This window comes from Heterodontus francisci, chromosome 26 (assembly GCF_036365525.1).
Source record: "Heterodontus francisci isolate sHetFra1 chromosome 26, sHetFra1.hap1, whole genome shotgun sequence".
Classification (NCBI taxonomy): domain Eukaryota; kingdom Metazoa; phylum Chordata; class Chondrichthyes; order Heterodontiformes; family Heterodontidae; genus Heterodontus; species Heterodontus francisci.
The window spans coordinates 7528141-7553479 of record NC_090396.1 but is presented as its reverse complement, the minus strand read 5'-3'; the positions used below and the strand labels follow the sequence as shown (position 1 = coordinate 7553479).

Sequence of the window (25339 nt, the reverse complement as noted above, 5' to 3'; positions counted from 1 at the left end):
CACTCTCCTCTCTGCTCCCCACGCCCCTTTCTGCCCCCCTCCCTTGCCGTTGTTCTCTGCTCCCTTCTCTTCTCACCTCTCTCTGCCAGTTGCAGGGAGCAGATGCGCTCGGCCGAGCAGCTTGGTGGTTGGTCAGTTTTTCAAACAAACATTGCTGACAGCAGGAAGCACCGTCTCTGTCTGAAGTTCAGAAAGCCCAGTTCCCAATTTCTGGATGTGTCAGCTGTGAAACTCACTTCCAATCATTTTTTTAAAATAAAGCCGGTCTGAAAGAAGACAACAATGGAAAATTTCTCATCTCTGAAATACATCCATGGGCCGCATCCTGGCCTGTGGGCCATATGTTGGACAACCCTGTTGTAAGTGCAAGTTTTTTTTTAACAAAGTGATTCCTGATAACGCAGGGACCACTGCCATGATCAGGCTGCGCCACGGTCCACACATGTCCAGACAGGGTCCTGCTCTCTGCGTGTGCATTGCATTGCGACTTGCCAGGACTGGTTTGTGCATCTGCTGATGACATCATCACGTGTCATGTGCATCTTCTGGCAACGTGCCTGGTCGGCCTCTGCGCTTTACGCGTAAAGTAATGCAATGCTAACGGGTATTCACACATGCGTCAAGCTGTGCTCCCCACGCCCCCGCTGCTCTCTCCGTCCGCTCTTCGCTCACAATGCTCCCACTAAAACGTCACAGTCTGTGATTTCAGGCAGCTGCCAGGACTAAAGATGGCGCTGCTCAAATAATCACATGAAGGCAAACTAACCTAAACACATGGCTGCACACAATGCCGGGACAGAGAGCACGAGTAGGCTGGGGACTGGGGGGGGCGGGGAGTAGAGTAGAGCAGGCCGGGGGAGAGGAAGCAGCCGAAAGAGCGAAGCAGCCGGAGAGAGCAGCATATAAGGAGTTAGGAAGTAAGTTGAAAAGTCGGACCTCAAACGTAGTGATCTCAGGCTCACTATCAGTGCCACGTGCTAGTCAGAGTAGAAATGGCAGGAAATATTGGACAAAGACGTGGCTGAAGAGATGGTTTTAGATTCCTGGGACATTGGGACCAGTTCTGGGGGAGGTGGGACCAGTACAAACTGGACGGGTTACACCTGGGCAGGACCGGGTCTGATGTCCAAAGGAGAGTGGTTGGGGAGGGTTTAAACTAAAATGGCAGGGGGATGGGAACCTTTGCAAGGAGTCTGGGGGGTGGGGTGGGGCAGGTAATCAAAGACAAGAACAAAAGACGGTAAGGGGAATTAGAAGTGATTAGGCAGAGAAATCAAGGGCCAGAATCAAACAGGACCACAGTGAACAATAGTGGGAAGGGGACAGGTAATGTTAAATAGACAAGTCTTAAGGCTTTGTGGCTTAACGCACGGAGCATTCGCAATAAAGTGGATGAATTAATCGCGCAAATAGATGTAAACGGGTATGATATAGTCGGGATTACATAGAGATGGCTGCAGGGTGACCAGGAATGGAAAATGAATATCCAGGGGCATTCAGTATTTAGGAAGGACAGACAAAAAGTAAAAAGCAGTGGAGTTGCATTGCTGGTTAAAGAGGAAATTAATGCATTAGTGAGGAAGGATATTAGCTCTGATGATGTGGAATCTGTATGGGTAGAGCTGAGAAACACTAAGGGGCAAAAAACATTACTGGGGGTTGTATACATTGGGCAAATCAAATTAGTCACAATACCACAGAGCAGGAATTCTTGGAGTGTATACGGGATAGATTCCTGGACCAATACATTGAGGAACCAACGAGAGAACAGACCATCCTACACTAGGTATTGTGTAATGAGAGAGGAATAATTGACAATATAGTGGTGCGAGACCCCTTGAAGATGAGCAACCATAATATGATAGAATACTTCATCAAGATGGAGAGTGACGTAGTTGATTCTGAGACTAGGGTCCTGAATCTTAAAGGAAACTGCAAAGGTATGAGGTGCAAGTTGGCTATGATAGATTGGGAAACTTTACTTAAAGGGATGATGGTAGATAGGCAATGGCAAACATTCAAAGAGTGCATGGATGTATTGCAACAATTGTTTATCCCTGTCTAGCGCAAAAGTAAAATGGGAAAGGTAGCCAAACCATGGCTTACAAGGGAAATTAAAGACAGCATTAAATCCAAAGAAGAAGCATACAAATTTGCCAGAAAAAACAAGAGACCTGAAGATTGCGAGCAATTTAGAATTTAGCAAAGGAGGAGCAAGGGATTGATTAAGAAGGGGAAAATAGAGTACGAGAGTAAGCTTGCAGGGAACATAGAAAAACTGACTGTAAAGGTTTCTATAGGTATGTGAAGAGAAAAAGATTGGTGAAGACAAATGTAGGTCTTACAGTCACAAACAGGGGAATTTATTATGGGGAATAAAGAAATGGCTGACCAACTAAATGCATATTTTGGTTCCATCTTCACAAAGGAGGACATAAATATCACAACAGAAATGTTGGGGAACACAGGGCTTAGTGACAGAAGAACTGAAGGAAATCAGTATTAGTAGAGAAATGGTGTTTGGGAAATTGATGGGATTAAAGGCCGATAAATCCCCACGGCATGATGGTCTGCATCCCAGAGTACTTAAGGAAGTGGCCCTAGAAATAGTGGATGCATTGGTGGTCATCTTCCAAGATTATATGGACTCTGGAACAGTTCCTACATATTGGAGGGTAGCTAATGTAACACCACCATTTAGAGAGGGGACACAGTTGGGGAGGGAGAGAAGGAAAGAGGACATGGTGAGGGGGGGGGGGGGTGGAGGAGAACAACATAGAGAGGGGGACACAAAGAGAGAGACAGAGAGAGAGATATCAGGATCATTCATAACAGATGGACATCTATCTGGGACACTCCACAAACGCTACAAGAAGTGTGGTGGCAAAAACTGACCACTGGTGCTGGTAAAAAAAAATACCAGGTATCCCACTAAATCAGTGTCCAATATTGTGACGAGAAAGTCAATAAATTAATCTCATTTAAAGCTTCAAGAAATGCACTGTGATTAATTTTCAATGCCTTTATCTTTCTGAAATTGTCTCCCTGTCTGCCCCCCACCCAAATTATTGACAAAAATTGTAATGTGACCCCCTTCTCCACACCCCCCCCCCCCCCCCCACAATGCAAAAAGGTTGGACAACCCTGATTTACAAGAAAGTAACACCCATACTTGGACAGCAATGAAAGTGGGGCACTGCTCCAGTTCATACATGGAATGTATATGTACTGTTACCACCGAGGCAGGAGGAATGCATTGTTAATTCAGTCCCACTTCTCCACAGGCCATGACATATATTTAAATTTTCCCACTTACCAAAACATATCATACACTATTTTCCCCAGAATAAAGCACACGAACCAGGTTTTTTTTAATAACCAACAAAATTATCAGATTATAAACCAAGTTTTAACTAATGAAGTAAACCATACACACAAATTGGAATATTAAAGCCCCTTATTTATCTTAGCCCTCATACACACACACATCCATACACATATATAAAAGCAAAATACTGCGGATGTTGGAAATCTGAAACAAAAACAAGAAATGCTGGATTCACTCAGCAGGTCTGGCAGCATCTGCCAGACCTGCTGAGTGAATCCAGCATTTCTTGTTTTTGTTTCACATCCATACACAACTGGTTAACCAGGAAAAAAATAAAAGGGATTTTTATTTACAGCTGTTGCAAAGAAATAGAAGGAATTTTTAAAAAAACTTAGACGGAAAAGATGATATGGAAAGTATCCTGTGTGTTGGTTAGGCATCCCAAATGCGCATAGGCAGCTGTCACTAGGATCTTCCCAGAACAGTTCCTTCCAAGCAATGTTGAACATCAGTTTGGGTAGGCTTTCCAAGAGGTGCAGCTACAGTGGCTCCAAAAATAGGTCTTGCAGCAGGATGGTTTTTGCTCTCCCACACATTTGATGCACAATTTCTTCAAAGACGCAGGATTTCTTTTCCAGAGAAAAAAAAGAGATGAGCGGGCTGGATCATCTGCTGTTCAGGCAAAACCACCAACTGCCTTTTTTTTTCAATAGTTCATATTGAAACTAAAACTTGTCCAGAAACAAGCCTCTTGACAACCATAAATCTCAGCTAGTCACTTCTTCGTACACATTTCTCCAAATCAAAAACCACCCCCTGCTGGGTAATTATCCGGAGACCAGATGCCTTCAAGTAACACTTGTTTACTAGCCGAAATCAGGAACCTTCTGGTAACTTCTTGGTAAACAGACCCCACAAAAGGTCAGAAATCTCTTTAAAATCCCAGATGAATCAGTGTCCATAATTTAGATTTAGATATACAGCACTGAAACAGGCCCTTCGGCCCACCGAGTCTGTGCCGACCATTAACCACCCATTTATACTAATCCAATATTCCTACCACATCCTCACATGTTCCTATATTCACCTACCTATACTAGGGTCAATTTATAATGGCCAATTTACCTATCAACCTGCAAGTCTTTGGCTTGTGGGAAGAAACCGGAGCACCCGGAGGAAACCCACGCAGACACAGGGAGAACTTGCAAACTCCACACAGGCAGTACCCAGAATTGAACCCGGGTCGCTGGAGCTATGAGGCTGCGGTGCTAACCACTGAAAACATATTTTACAAAAGAAATAGAAGCAATCTCTTAATACCTCCACCCTTGGACCAATGATACGCTATTTTTAAATGAGTTTCATTACAATGTACAAAAACAAAACAGAAGTTGAAAACATTTTTTCACATTCATTCCCATTCACTCTCTACCTGTAGTTAATACAATTTTGCTTTGTACCATCTTTGCACTCACATAACTGAAAAAGTTAAAGTCGTGATTAAGCATCTGCAATAACATTATTTTTGCCCGCAATGTGGACAATCTTTAAGCGTAAAGGCTGTAATAGTAAACTCCATTCAGAATATTCCAGAATTCCACATATATGATCACCAAATTATCCAATTGCAACTTTCCAAACAGAACCACCCCATTTGTTCCAAGTGTTCCTTCCATGTGTCACTTTATACCAGCACACCAGCAAGGTAAACTACACAACAATATAAAAGCAAAATACTGCGGATGCTGGAAATCTGAAACAAAAACAAGAAATGCTGGAATCACTCAGCAGGTCTGGCAGCATCTGTGGAAAGAGAAGCAGAGTTAACGTTTCGGGTCAGTGACCCTTCATCGGAACTGACAAATATTAGAAAAGTCACAGGTTATAAGCAAGTGAGGTGGGGGTGGGGCAAGAGATAACAAAGGAGAAGGTGCAGATTGGACCAGGCCACATAGCTGTCCAAAAGGTCACGGAGCAAAGGCAAACAATATGTTAACAATGTGTTGAAAGACAAAGCATCAGTACATAAGGTAAACTACACAGTTAGAAACACTGGCTACCACTGGGTTCACTAGTATGAGAGGGGTTTCTGGGACATATTTTAGCCTGAATGGCATTACTTGGCAATGGAAAAGACCATCTGGTGTGACAAAAGCCGATATTTCTTTAGCTCAGGGTGTTAAAGGAACTTGTCAGTATCCCTTTAACAAATATATTTTTGTAAGGAACATGGCACTGCCCACTCTGTCAATCGTCTTCCAAGCAAGGGATTAGGTAGGAGTCTGCCTTTGATACTGTATTAACTTTTCTGTAGTCTATGCAAAGTCTAGTTGAACTGTCAGGTTTAGGCGCCAATGCTATTGGTGAACTCCAGCTGCTTTGACTGGGTTCAATTCGGTGGCTTTCCAGCTTGTATTGGATTTCTGCTTTTACCTGGGCCAATTTCTCTGGACTTAAGCGGTTAGCATGTTGTTTTTTTTAGGAACAGATTCTCCTGCCTCAACATAATGTGTGGTTAAGGTTGTACATCGGGCTTATTCCTAGACTCTTAAATACTGTGAGTAGCCTTGTTAGGTCTTCTCTTGGTTCTGCATCTAAATATGAAAGCAAAGTGTCCAATCTCCCTAGCAATTCAGTATTAGCTAACCGGATAGTAGGAAGTTTAATTTGAGAATTGTCTAGGCTTCCTTCTGCTTCATCCTCACTATCCCGTTTATTCTTCACTGACCCCACTACCTGAGATACCTGTGCTTATTTATCCTCCTCCCGGCGATAATATTGTTTCAACATATTGATATGACACAGTTGATTCTTTTTCCGGTGATCTGGGGTGTCAATCTTACCTTACCAATTCTCTCGACCATGTTATAGGGACCACTGAACCATTCTTTCAACAGTTCACCCTATAAAAAGGTAGTAAACAAACACTTCATCTGCTAGTCAAAATGTTCGGGTCCGAGCATGCTTGTCTGCCCATTTTTTCATAGTTGTTTGGGAAGCTTCAAGGTGTTCCTGAGCCACATTGCAAGCTCTTGTGAGCCATTCCCAGAACAGATACATAATCTAGTACAGAAGATTCATCCCTCTGTTCTAAAAACCTTTAATTAGTTTTAGAGGACCTCTTATCACAGGTTCATAAACTAATTCAAAAGGAGTAAAATCTGTAGACTCTAAGTTAATCTCTAGTGGCAAACAAAAGGAAGTCTAGCCCTTTATCCCAATCATGGGATTATTCATGACAGTCATTGTTTTAAAGGTCTGATGGTACCTTTCTAAAGCTCCCTGTGTCTGTGGGTGGTCTGCTGAAGATTTTAACCCTGTTATAACCAAATTACCCATAACTTCCTGAAAAATTTGACATATAAAACTGGAACCTTGATCCAACTGAATTCTAATCAGTAATCCATAACTAGTTGAAGAACTGGGTTAACTTCTCTATCACTACCTTAATAGAAACTGTCCTCAAGGAAATGGCCTCTGGGAACAGAGTAACCATATCCATGATGAGTATATATGGTGTCCCGCTTTTGGTAAAGGTCCTACACAGTCTACCAATACCCGACTAAATGGTTCCCCATTAACTGGTACAGGAATTAGAGGTACCGGTTTTATGGCAGGTTGAAGTTTTCCGACAATGTGGCATGCATGGCATGTTTTATACAACTGCACCACGTCCTAGGAAAGACCTTGACAGTAATAATGTTGCCTTCTATGTGATTTGGTCTTCCGGATGCCCACGTCTCCCTATAGGAATTTCATGTGCCAATCTTAATACTTGGAAGTTACCACTATCTGTTGAACAACCGTCCATTCTTCCTATGCAGGTCTGTGAGGCAGTCTCCACTTCCTCATCAGAACCCCATTTTTAATATAATAGCCTTCTACAACTCCTTTTGCCTCAGCTTCTGTTAGAGCTGATTGTGCCACTTTAACTCTGGATTAGCTTGCTGAGCTGTGATCAGAGAAGACATATTAAACATTTCCTTTGGATTACCCAAATCCCCAAAGTTTCAGATATTCGGCTATCTGGCTGTGGTGCCAATTTTACCTCCGACAATGGAACTTGTTTGACCATTGTGCGGGTTACTACACAAGGAGGAAAAATTCCTGGAATCTTTACCTGTAACTGTTCTGTCTCTTTAATTTACTTGGTTTTTCCATGACTACAGGAGGAGCTACTACTTTTGCTCTGGTCAAATCATTCCCCAGGAGTAGATCAACTCTGCCTACAGGCAAACTATGGACAACTGCTACAGCTACCATTCCAGACATTAGGTCGCACTTTAGTTGCACCCGAAACAAAGGTACAGATACATACTCTCCGCCAATATCATTCACTAAAACTTTAGCATTCAGTGAGCTCTCTGGAGGAAATGTTACGTCTTTTCCCAGCAAGAGTGTTTGGGTCGCTCCTGTATCTCTAAGTATAACTATAGGTTTGCCTGCTTCACTTGAGGGATAAGGAGACAATTTTCCTTTCGACAAGAATTCCCTGCAACTCGGGTATATAATCATAGAAAGTTTAAGGCACAGAAAGAGGCCACTTGGCCCATCATGTCTGGTCTGGCCAAAAAATGATTCACCTATTCAAATCCCACCTTCCAGCATGTGGTCTGTAGCCCTGCAGCTTACGGCTCTTAAGGTGCATAACCAAACTCCTTTTGAACGACTTGAGGGTCTCTGCCTCAACTACCCTTTACGGCACAGAGTTCCAGACCATCATCACCCTCTGGGTGAAAATGTTTTTCCTCATCGCCCTCTAATTTTTCTACCAATCACTTTAATTCTATGCCCCCCCCCCCCCACCCACCACCACCGACCTCTCTGCTAAGGTGAATAGACCCTTCATCTCCACTCTATCCAGGCCTCTCACAATTTTGTACATTTCAATCAGATCTCCCCTCAGCCTTCTCTGTTCCAAGAAGAACAACCCCAGTCTATCCAATCTTTCCTCATAGCTGCAATTTTCCAGTCCCGGCAACATCCTCGTAAATCTCCTCTGTACCCTCTCTAGCGCAATTACAAGCTTTTTGTAGCGAGGTGACCAGAACGGCACACAGTACTTAAGTTGTGGCCTAACCAATGAGTTATACAGTTCCAGCATAACCTCCTTGTTCTTGTATTCTATACCTCGGCTAATAAAGGAAAGGATTCCATATGCCTTCTTAACCACCTTATCGACCTGTACTGCCACCTTCTGGGATCTGTGGATATTCACTCCAAGGTCCCTTACTTCCTCAACACTTCTCAGCATTTTCCCATTAATGGTGTGTTCCTTTGCCTTGTTTGACCTCCCCAAATGAATCACCTCACTTCAAGTTGAGTTCCATTTGCCACTTTTCTACCCACCTGACCAGACCATCAACATCTTCCTGCAGCTATCCTCCTCACTATCTATCACACGGGTCAATCTTTGTGTCATCCGCAAACTTCTTGATCATGCATATACGTCCAAATCATTAATATACACCACAAAAGGCAGGGGACCTAGTACTGAGCAAAGCAGAACGCCATTGGAAACAGCCCTCCAGTCGCTAAAACAGCTGTCAACTACCTTTCCAGTCCCTGCCACTGAGCCAATTTAGTATCCACCTTGCTGCATTTCCCTGGATCCCATGGGATTTTATTTATTTATTTCAAACCAGTCTGCCATGTGGGACCTTGGCAAAAGCCTAGCTAAAATCCATGTAGACCGCATCAATTGCACCACCCTCATCTATCTTCCTTGTTACTTCTTCAAAAATTTGATCAAGTTGGTCAAACAAGATCTTCCCTCAACAAATCTATGCTGACTATCCTTGATTAACTAGTGCTTTTCTAAGTGACAGTTTATCCTGTCTCTCAGAATATAGATTCCAATAATTTGCCCACTACGGAGGTTAGAGTGACTGGCCTGTAATTATCTGGTCTATCCTTCGCTCCCCGTTTAAACAGAGGCACAACGTTAGCAATTCTCCAATCTTCCAGAACCAACCTGTATCCAGTGAGGACTGGAAAATGATGGTCAGACCCTCTGCTATTTCCTTGCTTGCTTCCCTTAACAGCCTAGGGTACATTTCATCTGTCCCTGGTGATTTATCAACTTTCAAGGATGCTAATCCCATTACTACTTCCTCGCTCCCTATGTTTATCACATCCAATACTTCACACTCTTCCTCCTTAACTACAATATCTGCATCGTCCCCCTCTTTTGTGAATACAGACGCAAAGTATTCATTAAGAACCATACCAATATCTTCCGCTCCTACACAAAGGTTGCCTTTTTGGTCTGTTATGGGCCCTACTCTCTCCTTAGTTATCCTCTTACTCTTAATGTATTGATAAAACATCTTTGTGTTCACCTTGATTTTGCTTGCCAATATTCTTTCATGCCCTCTTTGCTTTCAAAAAGGAAATTAGGAATTCACTTTCTATACTCTTCTCGGCTTTCTGTAGCATTGAGCTCAGTGTCGGACAGAAGCTTTCCTTTTCTGCCTTATCTTACCCTGTAGGTTCCTTGACATCCATAGGACTCCAGATTTGGCCGCCTCACACTTTCTTTGTGGGAACATGTTTACTCTGACCCCCTTGAATCTCCCATTTGAATGCCTCCCATTGCTCGGACACTGATTTACCTTCAAGTAGCTGTTTCCAGTCCACTTTCACCAAATCACTGCTCAGTTTAGTAAAATTGGCCTTGCCCCATTTGAGAACTCTAACTCCTGTTCTATCTCTATCCTTTTCCATAATTATGTTAAAACTGACAGTTATGAACACTACCACCAAAATGCTCTCCTACTGCCACTCCTTCCACCTGCCCATCTTCATTTCCTAAAATGAAGTCTAAAACTGTGCCGTCTTGCTGGACTTGATGCAGACTGAGCAAAAATGTTCTCCTGAATGCAACTCAAGAATTCTGCTCCCTCAGTTCCTTTCACACTAAAACTACCCCAGTTAATATTGGGGTAACTAAAGTCTCCTATTATGACTGCCCTATTGTTTTTGCACTTCAGATTTGCCTACATATCTGCTCTTCTATCTCCCTCTGACTGTTTGGGGTCTATAGTACACTTCCAGCAGTGAGATTGCCCCTTTCTTGTTCCTTAGCTCAATCCATATGGGCTCATTTAATGAACCGTCCAACATATCATCCCTCCTCACAACTGTAATAGTTTCCTTGACCAAAACTGCCACTCCCCCTCCTTTCTTATCCCCCTCCCTATCGCATCTGAAAACCCTGTAACTAGGAATGTTGAGCTGCCATTCCTGTCTCTCCTTAAGCCATGTTTCTGTAACAGTTATGATACCAGACTGCCATGTGTCTATCTGTGCCCTCAGCTCATCTGCTTTATTTGCTATACTCCTTGCATTGAAATAGACATCCTTGAGCACTGCCAAATACTTCATTTTCTAACCCTCCTTTCCTCTGTCTTCCAGACTCATCCATTAATTTTCCACCTTCCATTTTAATTTCTGATTTTGTCCCAGCTGAGTCTACCCTTTGGTCCCCATCCCCTGACAAACTAGTTTAAACCCTTCCCAACAGCACTAGCAAAATGCCCCGCAAGGAACTCAGTCCCGGCTCTGTTCAGGTAAAACCCGTCCGGCCTGTACTGGTCCCATCTCGCCGAGAGTTGGTCCCAATGTCCCAGGAATCTGAAACCCTCCCTCCGGCACCATCTTACCAGCCACACATTCCTCTGGCTTATCCTTCTATTTCTATACTCACTTGCGCGTGGCACTGGGAGTAATCTGGAGATTACTACTTTTGAGGTCCTGCTTGCTAATTTCTTACCTAGCTTCCTAAATTCTGACTGCAAGACCACACCCCTCTTTCTACCCATGTCATTGGTTCCGATGTGGACCATGACTGCTGGCTGTTCACCCTCCCCCTTCAGGATGCTCTGCAGCTGCCCAGTGACATCCTTGACCCTGGCACACCACATTAGTTTTTGTATGTGGCTTTACAGCTGCAGTCAAAGCTACAGCCTGATCTGCTGTACCCTGTCAGGGCCGCTTTCGCTGTATTGGTTTTGTGTACCCCAATAAGTCCCATGGATTTACCCCACAACTTACAGCATCCTGCACGAAGATGCCCCACCTTGTGGTAATGGTAACAATTCGGCTTCCACCCTCAGCATCATCTTTTCTGGCCTGAGATGATCCTGGGGTGTTCCCAGTTGTTCCATCTTGTCCCCACTACTTGCCTTCCTTTCACTCTCCCACCTTCTATCCTTCTCTGTTTGTGGGGGTGCTGGACAAAGGGTTTGGGCTTATACACAAGCTCATATTCATCAGCAATTTCCACTGCCTGTCTGGCATTGAAACCTTCTGGTTCTCTACATGAGTTCTTATCAAAGAAGGGAGTGAATTTTTAAATTCTTCCAGAAGAATTAATTCCCGAACTTTCTCATACGTGGCTTCCATCTTTAGTGTCCATATCGAACGACCAAAGTTAATTTACTTTACCCTCTCAAATTCTATATAGCCTAGACAATCTCCAAAATTTGTCAATAAGCTTCAGGGACTAACTCATACGCTGCGAGAATAGCCTTTTTTGCCATTTCAATCTGCAGAAGCCTCCTCAAAGCATGGCATAAACTGCATCAGCTCTGCCCTTAATTCAATTTTAGGTTCTTAAAACATATTTTACAAAAGAAACAAACAATCCCATAACAGTACAGAGTAGAAGATGCCAAGTTTAATTTCCAGTCATTGTTAAGTCAGCTTGTTTCAATCAGGGAGCCAGCCCATAATTAGAATTTCCACCCGACTGCCACCTGGCCAAAATGTGAGCTGACGATGTCAGGAGAGGGCAAGGTGGAGCCAGACTGTAATCCCATCCAACCATGGTCAAATAGCCAGCTGACTAAATAAAGGGAACATCTGCAGGGCTATGGGGAAAGAGTCAGGGATGGGGGACTAATTGGATAGCTCTTTAAAGAACCAGCACAGTCACGATGGTCTGAATGGGCTCCTCTGTGGTCTAATATTCTATGACATCCTCAGTGCACGCTCACAAATGAAGAGTGGCTACCTGGGGTTGGGGGGGGGGGGGGGCGGGAAAAAGGAGCCCTGCAGGATATCAGGCACCATCCCCTAGCCAGTGTCGATGCTTTAGTAAGGGTGGGGAAAAATAGGTAGAACAATGGGTACAGGCTGACGATAACTCTGTGCTGATGTCCACATAACATATGCTAGCATCTTCTCCAATGGCATTTCAGACAAGGGGCACAAAATACAAACCAATTCAACCCCGATATAATTAAAATATCTTGCATGAAAATGTTTGAGCATGAGCCTTGCTCTCCTACAACTGAAGCTAACTAAAATGGATATGGTCTACTGCTCTGTATCATCTGGCAAAGTACTATGAAAACAGGTGTTACAGACAAATGTTACAGCATCAACTTATCACAGATCATCATTCATCAACAAAAGGAACCTGTTGTAATTCAGCTGGCTCAATCTCATGGAAGTCTTCCAATTCCCACAGGAGGTGGTGTCAGGAGCTCAAAAAGGATAGATCCATGGTCAATGATCATAGATTTGCCCCGTCTGTTATGTAGAGAAACCCATTCCACAAGATCAAAGCATATCCACCAGTTTAAAGCAACCTTCCTGCTTGTTAGGTTCCACATTGATAAATGTCTTGTAAAGGACTGCCCCCTTTGGAAGGCGAGAAATCACTTTCATGGTCTCCAAGCTGCGGGGCGGAGGAATGTAGATTTCCTTAGTATAACGGACAATGCCGTCTTCAAGAGCGACGAGAGTCTTGTTCCGACCTATTGCTACCTGCGATAAGAAGAACTCATGTAAATGCCCATGTGTAAAGACACTGCAAGTGCAATACTGAACAATACACATCAGCAACTCCCATGTTCAATTGACTAGGCTATAACTGTAGGGCAAACCAGTCACAATCCTCATCACGATCCAGTAATCTCTAGTGGAAGGTGTATGTATATAGACATTAGGCACAGACAGGATTGGAATCTATTGTGATGTCCTGCTTGGTCAATAGCCTCCCAACACTCACCATCTAGGCTGACACGTCAAGAATGGCCACTTGGGACAAGGTACTGGAGGACAGCTGGCACCAAAGAAGGATACCCACCCCAGCAAGAATCAATGCTCTCAGAAGACAAAACAAATATCCGATAACTAACAACCGTACATTTATATAATAGATTTTATGTCCTCAGAATGTCCCAAAGCACTTTATGGTCCAATTACTTCTGAAGATAGCCACTGTTTTAATACAGAGAACTGCAGTCAACCAATCAGCACACAGCAAGACCCCAAACGACCAGATAATCTGTTTCAGAGCTGCTGGTTGATGATAAAGAGTGGCCAGAACACTGCAAGAAATCCACTGTGCTTCTTCAAATAGTGCCATGGGATTCATTATGTCCAAATGAACAGATGGCACTTCTGATGGTGCAGCACTCCCCCAGTTCAGCAATGTATAACAAAGACAGAAGCAGATTTACCTCAAAAAAGTGCACAATAGGTTGTCAAAGCAGATCACAGAAACAGAAAGGAAGTTTCAATTCTTTTTCAACTTTCTAGAGTGTAACCAGGAATGGGAACCTGGGTCAATTTCTTACAATCCTCTAACCAGTCTAAGAATACCATGTAACCCATTCCACCTTCGATTGGTCTGTGGGAATCAGATGGCCCATAATGGCAAGGACTTTCTGGATTCCCCTTTTTACAGGTTGCTCCTCTACCTTAACCTCAATGACCTGAGAGTTCAGGCACTTTCCTGGAGTTACCCTGCCAACTGCCATTCGCTCTCAGTATCAACAGCCCTCCTTTTTTATTCAATTGTGGGATGTGAGCATCACTGGTAAGGGCAGCATTAATTGTCCATCCCTAACTAACTTAGAGAAGCTGGAGGTGAGCAGTCTTCTTGAACTGCTACAATCCATGTATACACCCACAGAGCTGTTGGGGAGTTCCAGGATTTTGACCCAGTAACAGCGAAGGAATGGAAATTAAAAAAAATTCTTTCATGGGACGTGAGCGTTGCCAGCAAAGTCAGCACTTATTGCCTATCCCCAATTGCCCTAGAGAAGGTGATGGTGAGCTGCCTTCTTGAACTGAAGTCCTTGGGGTGTTGGTACACCCACAGTACTGTTCGGAAGGGTGTTCCAGGATTTTGACACAGCAACAGTAAAAGGAACGTCGATATCGTTCCAAGTCAGGATGATCTGTACTTGGAGGGGAACTTGCAGGTGGTGGTGTTTGCATGCATCTGCTGCCCTTGTTCTTCTAGAGGTCGTGGGTTTGGAAGGCGCTGTCGAAGGAGCCTTGGTGAGTTGCTCCAGTGCATCTTGTAGATGGTACACACTGCTGCCACTATGTGCCAGTGTTGGCGGGGCAGGGGATGGGGGTGGAAAGTGAATACTGCAGGTGATGGATGGGGTACCGATCAAGTGGGTTGCTTTGTCCTGGAAAGCAGGATGAAAGGTCATAGACCTAAAACGTTAAGTCTGTTTCTCTCTCCTCAGATGCTGCCAGACCTGTTGAGTACTTCCAGCACTTTGTTTTATTAGATCTACTGGTTCCCCTTTATCTACCCTACTAGTTACATCCTCAAAAAACTAATAAAATTTGTCAAACATAGTTTCTCTTTTGTAACACCATGCTGACTTTGTCTGATCATACTGTGATCTTCTAAGAGCATTATTAAGACTTCCTTAACACCAGACTCCAGCATTTTCCCAACAACTGATGCTTGTAGTACCTGGTTTTCTCTCTCCCTCCTTTCTTGAAAAACTGAGTTACATTTGCTACTTCCAATCCACTGGGACCATTCTAGAATCCAGGGAATCAGATTTACGCAGCCGCCTCCTCTGGTTAATTGTTTAATTGTCCACCACCATTCACAACTGGATGTGGCAGGACTGTAGAGCTTTGATCTGACCTGTTGATTGCGGGATCACTTAGTTCTATTGTATGCGGTTTTCGTTGTTTAGCATGTATGCAATCCTGTGTTGTTGCTTCATCAGGTTAGCACCTCATTTTTAGGTATGCTCTCCCACACTCCATGGTAATGGTAGAGTGAGGTATATGATGGGCCATGAGGTTACAGATTGTGGTTGAATACAATTTTGCTGCTCCTGATGGCCCACAGTGACTCATGGATGTCTAGTTTTGAGCAGCTAGATCAGTTCAGAGTCCAACCCATTTAGCACAGTGATAGCACCACACAACACGATGGAAGGTGTCCTCAGTGTGAAGTCTTGTCTTGGTCTTTAAAAGGGCTCTGCGTTGGTTAGTCCTATCAATACTGTAAGGCCAGATGTATCTGCAACAGTAGATTGTTAAGGACAAGGTCAAGTAGGTTTTCCCTCTTGCTGGTTCCCTAAACACCTGCTGCAGACCCAGTCTAGCAGCTATGTCTTTTAGGGCTCGGTCAGTGGTGGAGCTCCTGAGCCACTCCTGGTGATGGACCTTGAAATTCCCCAGAGTACATTCTGTGCCCTTGCTACTCTCAGCATTTCTTCCAAGTGGTGTTTACCACCTAATGCCCTCCCTCACCTGATGAATCAGAGTTAGTCAGCTGGAGATGTCATACCCATGTTTGACTTGATGCTATGAGACTTCCTGGGGTCCAGAGTCAATGTTGAGGCCTCCCAGGGCAACTCACTGCCGACTGTATTCAACTGTGGGAAAAGTGGGAACAAAGACTGCGATCTGGGAGGATCTGAAAACAAATTAAGACAGGACATCTGGAAATCCTTCATAAAAATACCAGATCGGTATTTTCTCCATTAGTTTGTCCCAAAGCCTGGTACTTACATTGGCTCCTGGGTGCCAGCGAATCAGACGCTGAGTTGCCAGAATGTTTCCTGTATGAACAAAATCCCCTGTGGGAAGAAAGGCAAATAGTCAGTCATTCCTCCAGCTTCAGGAGAGACTCATCCAGCAGTGCTCCATTAACAGAATGAAGTAGTGAGGGAGCCCAGTGATGAGGAATGCCCTCTTTCTTCCATCCACTGTCCCCACACATCAAACCTGAGGGCTTTTATTTTATATCTGGGCAAATCCTATCCCACATTTAAAGCAATGAACCATCTGCAACTGAAAGCCGAGCCTGCTCTCATGAATGCCACTAGATTGTTCTATGTAACACCAAGTACAAAGAAAAATAAGAGTAGGCCATTCGGCTCTTCAAGACTGCTCCACCATTCAATATGATCATGGCTGATCACCCAAACTCAGTAACCTGTTCCTGCTTTCTCCCTGTATCCCTTGATCCCATCAGCCCCAAGAACTATATCTAACTCTTTCTTGACTTATTTATGCAGCACTGAAACAGGCCCTTCAGCCCACCGAGTCTATGCCGACCAGCGACCACCCATTTATACTAATCCTACATTAACCCCATATTCCCTACCACATCCCCACCATTCTCCTACCACCTACCTACACGAAGGGCAATTTACAATGGCCAAATTTACCTATCAACCTGCAAGTCTTTGGCTGGGGGAGGAAACCAGAGCACCCGGCGGAAACCCACACGGTCACAGGGAGAACTTGCAAACTCAGCACAGGCAGTACCCAGAACCGAACCTGGGTTGCTGGAGCTGTGAGGCTGCGGTGCTAACCACTGCGCCGCCCTGATATATATTTGACGATTATATTTAACGATTTGGCCTCAACTGCTTTGAGAGAATTCCACAGGTTCACCACTCTCTGGGTGAAGAAATCCCTCCTCATCTCAGTCCTAAAGAGCTTACCCCATATTCTTAGACTGTGACCCCATGGTCCTGGACTCCCCTGCCATCGGGAACATCCTTCCTCCATCTGGTCTGTCCAGTCCGGTTAGAATTTTGTAGGTTTCTATGAGATCCCCTCTCATTCTTCTAAACTCTAGCAAATACAAGCCTAAATCGACCCAATCTCTCTTCATACATCCATCCTGCCATTCTAGGAATCAGTCTGGTGAACCTTCGCTGTACTCCCTCCATAGCAAAAACATCCTTCCTCATAAAAGGAGACCAAAACTGCCCACAATACTCCAGATGTGGTCTCACCAAGGCCTTGTATAATTGTAGCAAGACATCCTTACTCCTGTACTCTAATCCTCTCGCTATGAAGGCCAACATACCATTTGCCTTCTTAACTGCCTGCTGCACCCGCATGCTTACTTTCAGCAACTGGTGCACAAGGACACCCAGGTCTCACCGCATCGCCCCCTTTCCCAATTTATCGTTACAATTGCTCTCGGTCCCTAAAGTAGGGTAAAAAGAGGAAAAAATAATCAGCCAGCTCTTCTGGTCCTGATAACTATCCAGTAACCCTCACTGGACAATGTACGGGAAACAGCTGTAACATCCACCATAGTCTAACAGCCCAATATTCACAGGGAACTTGAAAATTGACAAAAGTTAATGCTTTACAGGTTGAAGAATTTTAATAGGTCCATCCATCTCCTGATATTTTGTTTATAAACAAACAGATTATGAAGTAGTAGAAAATATCAGCTGTGTAAATGCGTCTGGCACGTGTTACGACCTTTGCGCTAGAAAGAACTTGCATTTTTACAGAATGTTACACTGTCCCTCCAGACATTCTAATAAGATTCATATTGAATGCTTTTTGAAAGCATTCACTATTACCTGCATAAACACAGCAGCCATAATGACACTTTTGTATCATACTGCAGGCCAGTTCAGCAACAATAGGTATGCGAGTTCTGCAGTCAGTGTAGTCACTCGGCTGCCAGGGATATTCCCCGATACCTGTGGAGGTCACTGCAGGCAGGTAATGGCAAAAGTGCACTGCTGGCCAAAGAAAGAATGTGGCCAGAACCAACAGAGTATAAAATTGTCTTTATATAATATTTACTGCTGCCAGTGCCCAGCAAACCCCCTCCGATAGTGTTATCTGATATATCAGCCACTCCACATACACAGACACAAACAGAACTGCTCAGGTGAGCACATCACGCCCTTCTCTCACTGACTGTCACTAAAGAAACACCCTTGACATTTTCAGATGTTGATACCAATACTGGAACAGAAATCATAGGATTAGCTTAGGTCCCAGACAAAGTCATGCTTGCATTATCTGTTGCTCCCCAATGGAGGTTCCTATGTTTAATCTCTGACTATCACTGATACTTTCAACGAACTGTCTTCTGGAATGAAGTGTACAGTACTGGATTGCTCCCTCCGACTTTGGGAGCTTGGTGGCAGGGCAATGAAACTGGGTCTTAATGACAGTTCCACCCCCATTGCTAATTAAGCAGACTCATTCACCTCCTATGGGAAAACATTGTCATAGAAGGCCAGTATATACCATCTCCCTTCTTCCATCCGTAACGTCGACCTGGGCTGTTGCCACCCAGGTTTTTGGAACTGCCTCCTGCCTTTTTGGATGCACATCTCACAGTAATAATTGTCGTCTGTGGAAAAGCCAAAAATCCTAAAGGAATATTAAAAGGAGAAAGCATGTTACAATCAGAAAACCATTAAATCAGAGCATTGAAAATATTCAAAGGGAAACTTCTCAGAGGCTGCTTAGATTGGTCTATTGTTTTTAATGTATTGACAAATTCTGAAACTCAATACAAATTAGTAAATATCAAACTGGGGAGGAGGAGCAGTGGAATTAAAAGTACCAATGGAGACTTAGAGACTGAGTTGGTAAAACAATGACAAAAGGACTATTATAGATAAGTATGATATGCATAGAGAAAGAAAACTTGGGTAATAGATGTACACCATGAATGACATTGAAATAGCTGATAATCAAGCTGAAAATGGGTTGAGTAGACTCAACATGTCTAATTAATTCAGAGCAGTACCAAAAAGCAGTCAGTACAATAGCATACAGGTCAGAGAAAGCAGTGATCAAACTGCACAAGGCTATGACCTGGTGTACTGTGTGCATATCTGGCCACCGAAATACACAAGGGACATTCAAGTGCTGAACATAATACAGTAAAGAGCCACAAGGCTGATCCCTAGTGTTAATGGGATGACAAAACAACAGAGAAACTTAGACTTTTCAGCTCAAAGAGGCATCTGAAGGATGATTTTCTGGAACTATACAAGGTGAAATGGAAGAAGAAAATCCAGAATATTACTGAGTAATTTGCCCAGAGTAGGATAACGGGAGGCAGGTTTAAACAACTTGCATTTATATAGTACCTTTAAAGCAGTGAAATGTCTCAAAGCCCCATCACATATCATATTTTCAGGGGATTTGACAGGGTAGATGCTGAGAAGCTGCTTCCCCTGGCTAGAACATCCAGAACTAGGAATTACAGTCTCGGGATAAGGGGACTGAAAAGAGGAAAATTTCTTCACTCAAAGGGTGTGAATCTTTGGAATTCTCTACAGCACAGTTATGGATACTCGCTTATTTATGGCTGAGATCAACAGGTTTTTGGACTTGATGAATCAAGAGCTATGTGACAAGGTGGAAAAGTAGAGTTGAGGTCAAACATCAGCCATGATCTTCTTGAATGATTGCGCAGGCTCGGCAGGCTGCATGGCCTACTTCTGCTACTATTTCGATGTTCCCTGAGCCCACATAAGGAGATATTAGGATAGATGACAAAGCTTGGTCAAGAAGGTGGGTTTTAGGGAGCACCTTAGGAGGGCAGTGAGAGGTAGAGAGCGGAGAGAGGTTTAGGGAGGGAGTTCCAGGGCTTCAGGGCCTTGTCAGCTGAAGGCACAGCAGTCAATGGTTGGAGCATTTAAAACAGGGGATGCTGAAGAGGTCAGAATTAGAGGAGTACAGAGGTCTAGAAGGGTTGTGGGACTGGAAGATGTTATAGAAATAGGTAAGGGTGACGCCATGAAAACAAGAATTTTAAAATTGAGGCATTCTTGGACTGGGAGCCAATGGAGGTCACCAAACACAGAGGTGATGGTTGAACAGAACTTGATGAGAGTTAGAAAGCAGAGGAGCAGAGAGCAGAGTTTTAGATGGGCTCAAGTTTATGGAGGGGGGAAAAAGATGGGTGGCCAAATAAAGGCTGACTACTCGACCCATGTCTTCCCAGAAGCAGTGTCCAGCCCGATCCGACCCAAGCCCAAATGCTGGACTTGGAATTTCGACCCGACGCATGTAGTCCAGCATTTGGGCTTGGGTCGGATCGGGCTGGACACTGCTTCTGGGAAGACATGGGATCAGGCTTACCCATTATTCCGCACAACTCCTGCTGCAGGAATGGCCCGCTGCCAGGACAGATGAAGGAGATTTGGGTCAGGCACAAAAAAAATTTAAAGGGTTTGGGTTGGCTGTGGTCAGGCCAGGCCCGGGTCAGGTTTTAATTTTATAGTCGAGACAGGCTTTACAGCCAGCCAGGAGAGCACTGGCATAGTTAAACCTGAAGGTAACAAAGGGTTGGATGAGAGTTTTAGCAGTTGCTGAGTTGATGTAGGGGTGGAGTCAGGTGATGTTAGAGGTGGAAATAGACAGTCTTACTGATGGCACAGCGAAGTGGTTGGAAACTCATCTTGGGGTTAAATGTATCAAGGGGGTGAATGGTCTGGTTCAACAGCAGACAGTTAACAGGAAAGGGACGGAGTTGGTGGCTAGGGAATGGTTTGTGATGAGGACTGAAGGCAATGACTTCTGTCTTCCCAATATCTGGTTGGAGGAAAATTTCTGCTCATTCTGTCCTGGATGTCAGACAGTCAGACAATTTAAAGATAGTGGAAGGGAGATGGTGGTGAGGTAGAGCTGGATCCCATCAGCTGACCTGACATATTTTCAGATGATCTCATTGAGGGGCAGCATGTAGAATTGAAATGGGAGGGGTGGGGCAAGGATAGATTGGTGGGAGACACCAGAGGAAATGGTGAGGGGGCAGGAAGAGAAGCCATTACAGGTGATTCTCTGGCTACAACTGAATTAAAAGGCAAATGCAGCGAGTGGTTAAGGTCTGGAATGCACTGCCTGAGAATGTGGTGGAGGCAGGTTCAATTGAAGCATTCAAAACAGAATTGGACAGTTATATGAAAAAGAGGAATGTGCAGGGTTATGGGGAGAAGGCAGAGGAATGGAACTCAAAATTGCTCTTTCAGCGAGCCAGTGCTGACAAGATGGACCAAATAGCCTTCTGCACTAACGATTCTGTGACTCTGCAGCAAGTTTAGTGTCAATTGATCAACTGACACAGATTTTTATAGTATCCTCAAAAAGAGTTAAGGAAGAAGGGGAGCGGAGGGGGTGGGCAGTGGCGAGGACTGGGGAGCAGTGATTCTTTTGTTTTCCAAAATTCAGGAAAATCTGAAATCTGGATGGTCTTGTTCCCAAGAGTGGCAGATTTTGGGACATCCGATCTGCACCATAAAAAGTTATGCCTTTTCAAGTAATTACAATGATTGACACTAAACTTGATGCATCTGAATATTTTCAAAAAGTTGTCTTTTTCAGACAGACAGAATTTGGACATCCAACCTGTACTACCATGCAACCATCAAGAGAAGTGCAGCAGATTATCCCATCTGACCTCACCAAAGTTCTGAGGCTGCATCACTCACAGATGGAAGGATGTCAATCACATCTGTTATGCTGAATCTGCCTATTGTGCCAGTGAGGGTGCCCTATGTTTCCACTGTAATCTATCCAAATGTAGCAAATGCATCTTTGCCAACAGCCTCACCTCACCTCCAAAATCACACTGACACTTCCAAAGACACCAATCTGCTGCCTTTGGCCCACTCCTCATTCTCATCTACACACTGCATGTCAGCATCATCATTCAGACACAGGGCAGCTAACACATTATGCCAATGGCACCCATCTCCACTTGTTCAGACTAAATCAGACCATTCTGCTTGGCCCTGAATGCAACTTTAAGCTGTACACCCTATATATCACCAGTGACTAATTTTCATCTGTGAAGTGGTTGGAGACATTTATTCTACTGAAAACAGCGTACAAATGCAAGTTCTGACCAAAGGTCACAGACCTGAAACGTTCCCCGTTTTTCTCTCCACAGATGCTACTAGACCTGCACTTTCCGTTTTAATTTCAGATTTTCAGCATCCGCAGTATTTTGCTTTAACATAAAAATGCAAGCTATTGCAGGATTCCCTTTAATTGCATCTGTTTCGTGAAATAGTCCTACTTTAGATCTTTTCGTTATACCACTAAACTCTCATGCCAAGATCCTTCCGGTGAATCTTTCCTGGGATCCTCCCGTGCACTAATATAATAGATTGTCCAGAACTACATGCAACTGTGGCCTAGTCAAAGTCCTGTCCAAATTCAGTATCACCCCCTCTTTTATAATTCAATGAGCCTTTATCAAATCTAATGAAATAACAATCTAACTAAATGAAGTAGACAAATGTTTTCATATTAATGTCGGTATTTTGTGATAACAATCTGCTCAACTCACCGCTTCGCGCCCACACCTTCAAAGCCGCCATCTTCCCAGGGCTCGGGCTCTGCCACCGCTGCCGGCTGAACCGCCTTCTCTCTTTCAATGTACTAGTACTATTTAACTGCTTTGATTGATTGCTCCACTCGTTCAGTCCAAAAGGAGGAAATGTTCACGTGCAACATTTGATTTCGGCTCGGGTCAGCGGGGCGCATGCGCAGGGCCGCCTAGCGCTGTGTTGATGCGCATGCGCGGCTCCGGCGGGCAATCGGTGGTCCGATTGGTCGCTGCAACTGCTCCAGATTCAGCATCTTAAAGAGATATCTTCCCAGGCAGCCACAACCATCCAGAGCCATATTTCAGTTCATATCTTGCATTTTTATCCAAATCTCATTGCTTTCCCGCCATCCGGTTGAGATACCGTTTCCTGATAGGTCATCAAAGCTGTCAATCAAACCAGGCTTCCATTTCCGTTGGACTATAGCCAATCGGGTTTGCAGCTGCAGAGATTGTGGGCCAATGGGTGGCAAGTGGGCGGGTTTCAGCGCGCGGCGGCAGTTTGTGGAGAGACTTCTGAGACAGACGTTCCTTTCCTTAGACAGAGCAGAAACAGACCGTACCTTCCCCAGACAGAGTAGAGACAGACACATTCCCTTCCCCAGACAGTGTAGAGACAGACACATTCCCTTCCCCAGACAGAGTAGAGACAGACATTCCCTTGCCCAGACAGAGCGCAGACAGACATTCCCTTGCCCAGACAGACATTCCCTTCCCCAGACAGAGTAGAAACAGACATTCCCTTGCCCAGACAGAGCACAGATATACACATTCCCTTCCCCAGACAGAGCAGAGAGAGAGAAAGACATTCCCTTCCCCAGACAGAGCAGAGGAAGAAAGACAGACAAACATTCCCTTCCCCAGACACAGCAGAGAGAGAGAAAGACATTCCCTTCCCCAGACAGAGCAGAGAAAGAAAGACAGACAAACATTCCCTTCCCCAGACACAGCAGAGAGAGAGAAAGACATTCCCTTCCCCAGACAGAGCAGAGAAAGAAAGACAGACACACATTCCCTTCCCCAGACAGACATTCCCTTCCCTAGACAGAGCAGAGAAAGACAGACACACATTCCCTTCCCCAGACAGAGCAGAAAAAGACAGACAGACATTCCCTTCCCCAGACAGAGCAGAGAAAAACAGACATTCCCTTCCCCAGATAGAGCAGAGACGGAAGACAGACAGATAGACATCCCCTCCCCAGAGAGAGCAGGGAAGGTAGACACTGTGGGCAGTCAACAGAGTAGGAAGGGAAGACAGACAGCCCCTCCCACAGACAGAGTAGAGAGGGCAGACAGAGCATAGAGCTCCCTCTTCCAGCTCCATGCTTCAACGGCCAGTCGGTCCATTCGGGAGCTGCTGAAGAAAGCCGAGGTTTTGCCTCACTCTGATGGTCAGCTGAGGTAGGATCAGTACAACTCATCTCGCTGTTCCAATGGTGACTATCATCCAGGGCGCGCACACACCAGCTAGATATACACAATACTTAAAAACAAATATATAATACCTGTTATACATTGTACAATTTATATATCATACAGAAATGGATGCATACACTTAAATGCATATTTATGCACACTAGCTGCACAAACATTTCCACATGTATATTTAAATTAATTTTCATGGGATGTGGGTGTCGTTGGCGATGCCAACATTTATTGCGCATCACTAATTGGCCTGGAGAAGATGGTGATGAGCTGTCTTCTGGTGTGGGTACACCCACAGTGCTATTAGGGAGGGTGTTCGAGGATTTGACTCAGCGACAGTGAAGGAACAGCGATATGGTTCCAAGTCAGGATGGTGTGTGGCTTGGAGGGGAACTTGTAGGCGGTGGTGTTCCCATGCATCCGCTGCCCTTGTCCTTCTAGGTGGAAGAGGTTGAGGGTTTGGAAGGTGCTGTTAAAGGAGCCTTGGTGCGCTGCTGCAGTGCATCTTGTAGATGGTACACTCTGCATTGGTGGTGGAGGGAGTGAATGTTGAAGGTGGTGGATGGGGTGACGATCAAGTAGTTTGCTTTGATTTGGATGGCGTCGAGTTTCCTTGGTGTGTTGGAGCTGCACTTATCCAGGAATGTGGAGAGTATTCTATTACACACCTGACGTGGGCTTTGCAGATGGTGGACTTTGCGAGTCAGGAGGTGGGTTGCTTCCCGCAGGATTCCCAGCCTCTGACCTGCTCTTGTAGCTGCAATATTTATATGGCTGCTCCAGTTCAGTTTCTGTCAATGGTGATCTTCAGGATGTTGATGATGGGGGATTCAGCGACAGCCAGAGCAGATCAGAGGCTAGGAATCCTGCGGCGAGTAACTCTCCTCCTGACTCCCCAAAGCCTGTCCACCATCGACAAGGCACAAGTCAGGATGTGATGGAATACTTTCCACTTGACTGGATGGGTGCAGCTCCAACAACACTCAAGAAGCTCGACATCATCCAGGATAAAGCAGCCCACTTGATTGGTCCCCCATCTACAAACATTCACTCTCTCCACCACCGACGCACAGTGGCAGCAGTGTGTACCATTTATAAGGTGCACTGCAGCTAAAGGCCTGCTCAGGTCTGCAAAAAAAAAACCCGAGCCCAACAGAACCACATCCGACCCAGCCCGAGTCCTTCCATTT

At 44.6% G+C, this 25339-nt stretch overlaps 2 protein-coding genes across 4 annotated transcripts in view; one reads left to right on the top strand and one right to left on the bottom strand.

Annotated features, from left to right (window-relative positions):
* Positions 1 to 11980: 11980 nt before the first annotated feature.
* On the bottom strand, positions 11981 to 22948 carry LOC137384164 (large ribosomal subunit protein bL27m-like). 3 transcript variants are annotated; one of them, XM_068057770.1, is made up of 4 exons: positions 22686 to 22900; positions 18623 to 18748; positions 16118 to 16185; positions 11981 to 13102 (listed from the first exon to the last, which is right to left on the bottom strand). In XM_068057770.1, the coding sequence occupies exons 1-4, from the start codon at positions 22714 to 22716 to the stop codon at positions 12896 to 12898; spliced, it is 432 nt and encodes a 143-aa protein (XP_067913871.1). In that variant the 5' UTR covers positions 22717 to 22900; the 3' UTR covers positions 11981 to 12895. The 3 variants fall into 3 exon arrangements, with proteins under 3 accessions (XP_067913871.1, XP_067913872.1, XP_067913873.1); XM_068057771.1 differs by lacking the exon at positions 11981 to 13102 and adding an exon at positions 15856 to 16022 and having other exon boundaries at positions 18583 to 18748; positions 22686 to 22948; XM_068057772.1 differs by lacking the exon at positions 11981 to 13102 and adding an exon at positions 15874 to 16022 and having other exon boundaries at positions 22686 to 22911.
* A 277-nt stretch (positions 22949 to 23225) lies between these two features.
* LOC137384163 (crossover junction endonuclease EME1-like) overlaps positions 23226 to 25339 on the top strand; it is a 98994-nt gene continuing 96880 nt past the window's right edge. Inside the window, exon 1 of the mRNA XM_068057769.1 lies at positions 23226 to 24125. The gene's annotated coding sequence lies outside the window, so the exon portion shown is untranslated. The remainder of the gene's footprint in view (positions 24126 to 25339) is intronic.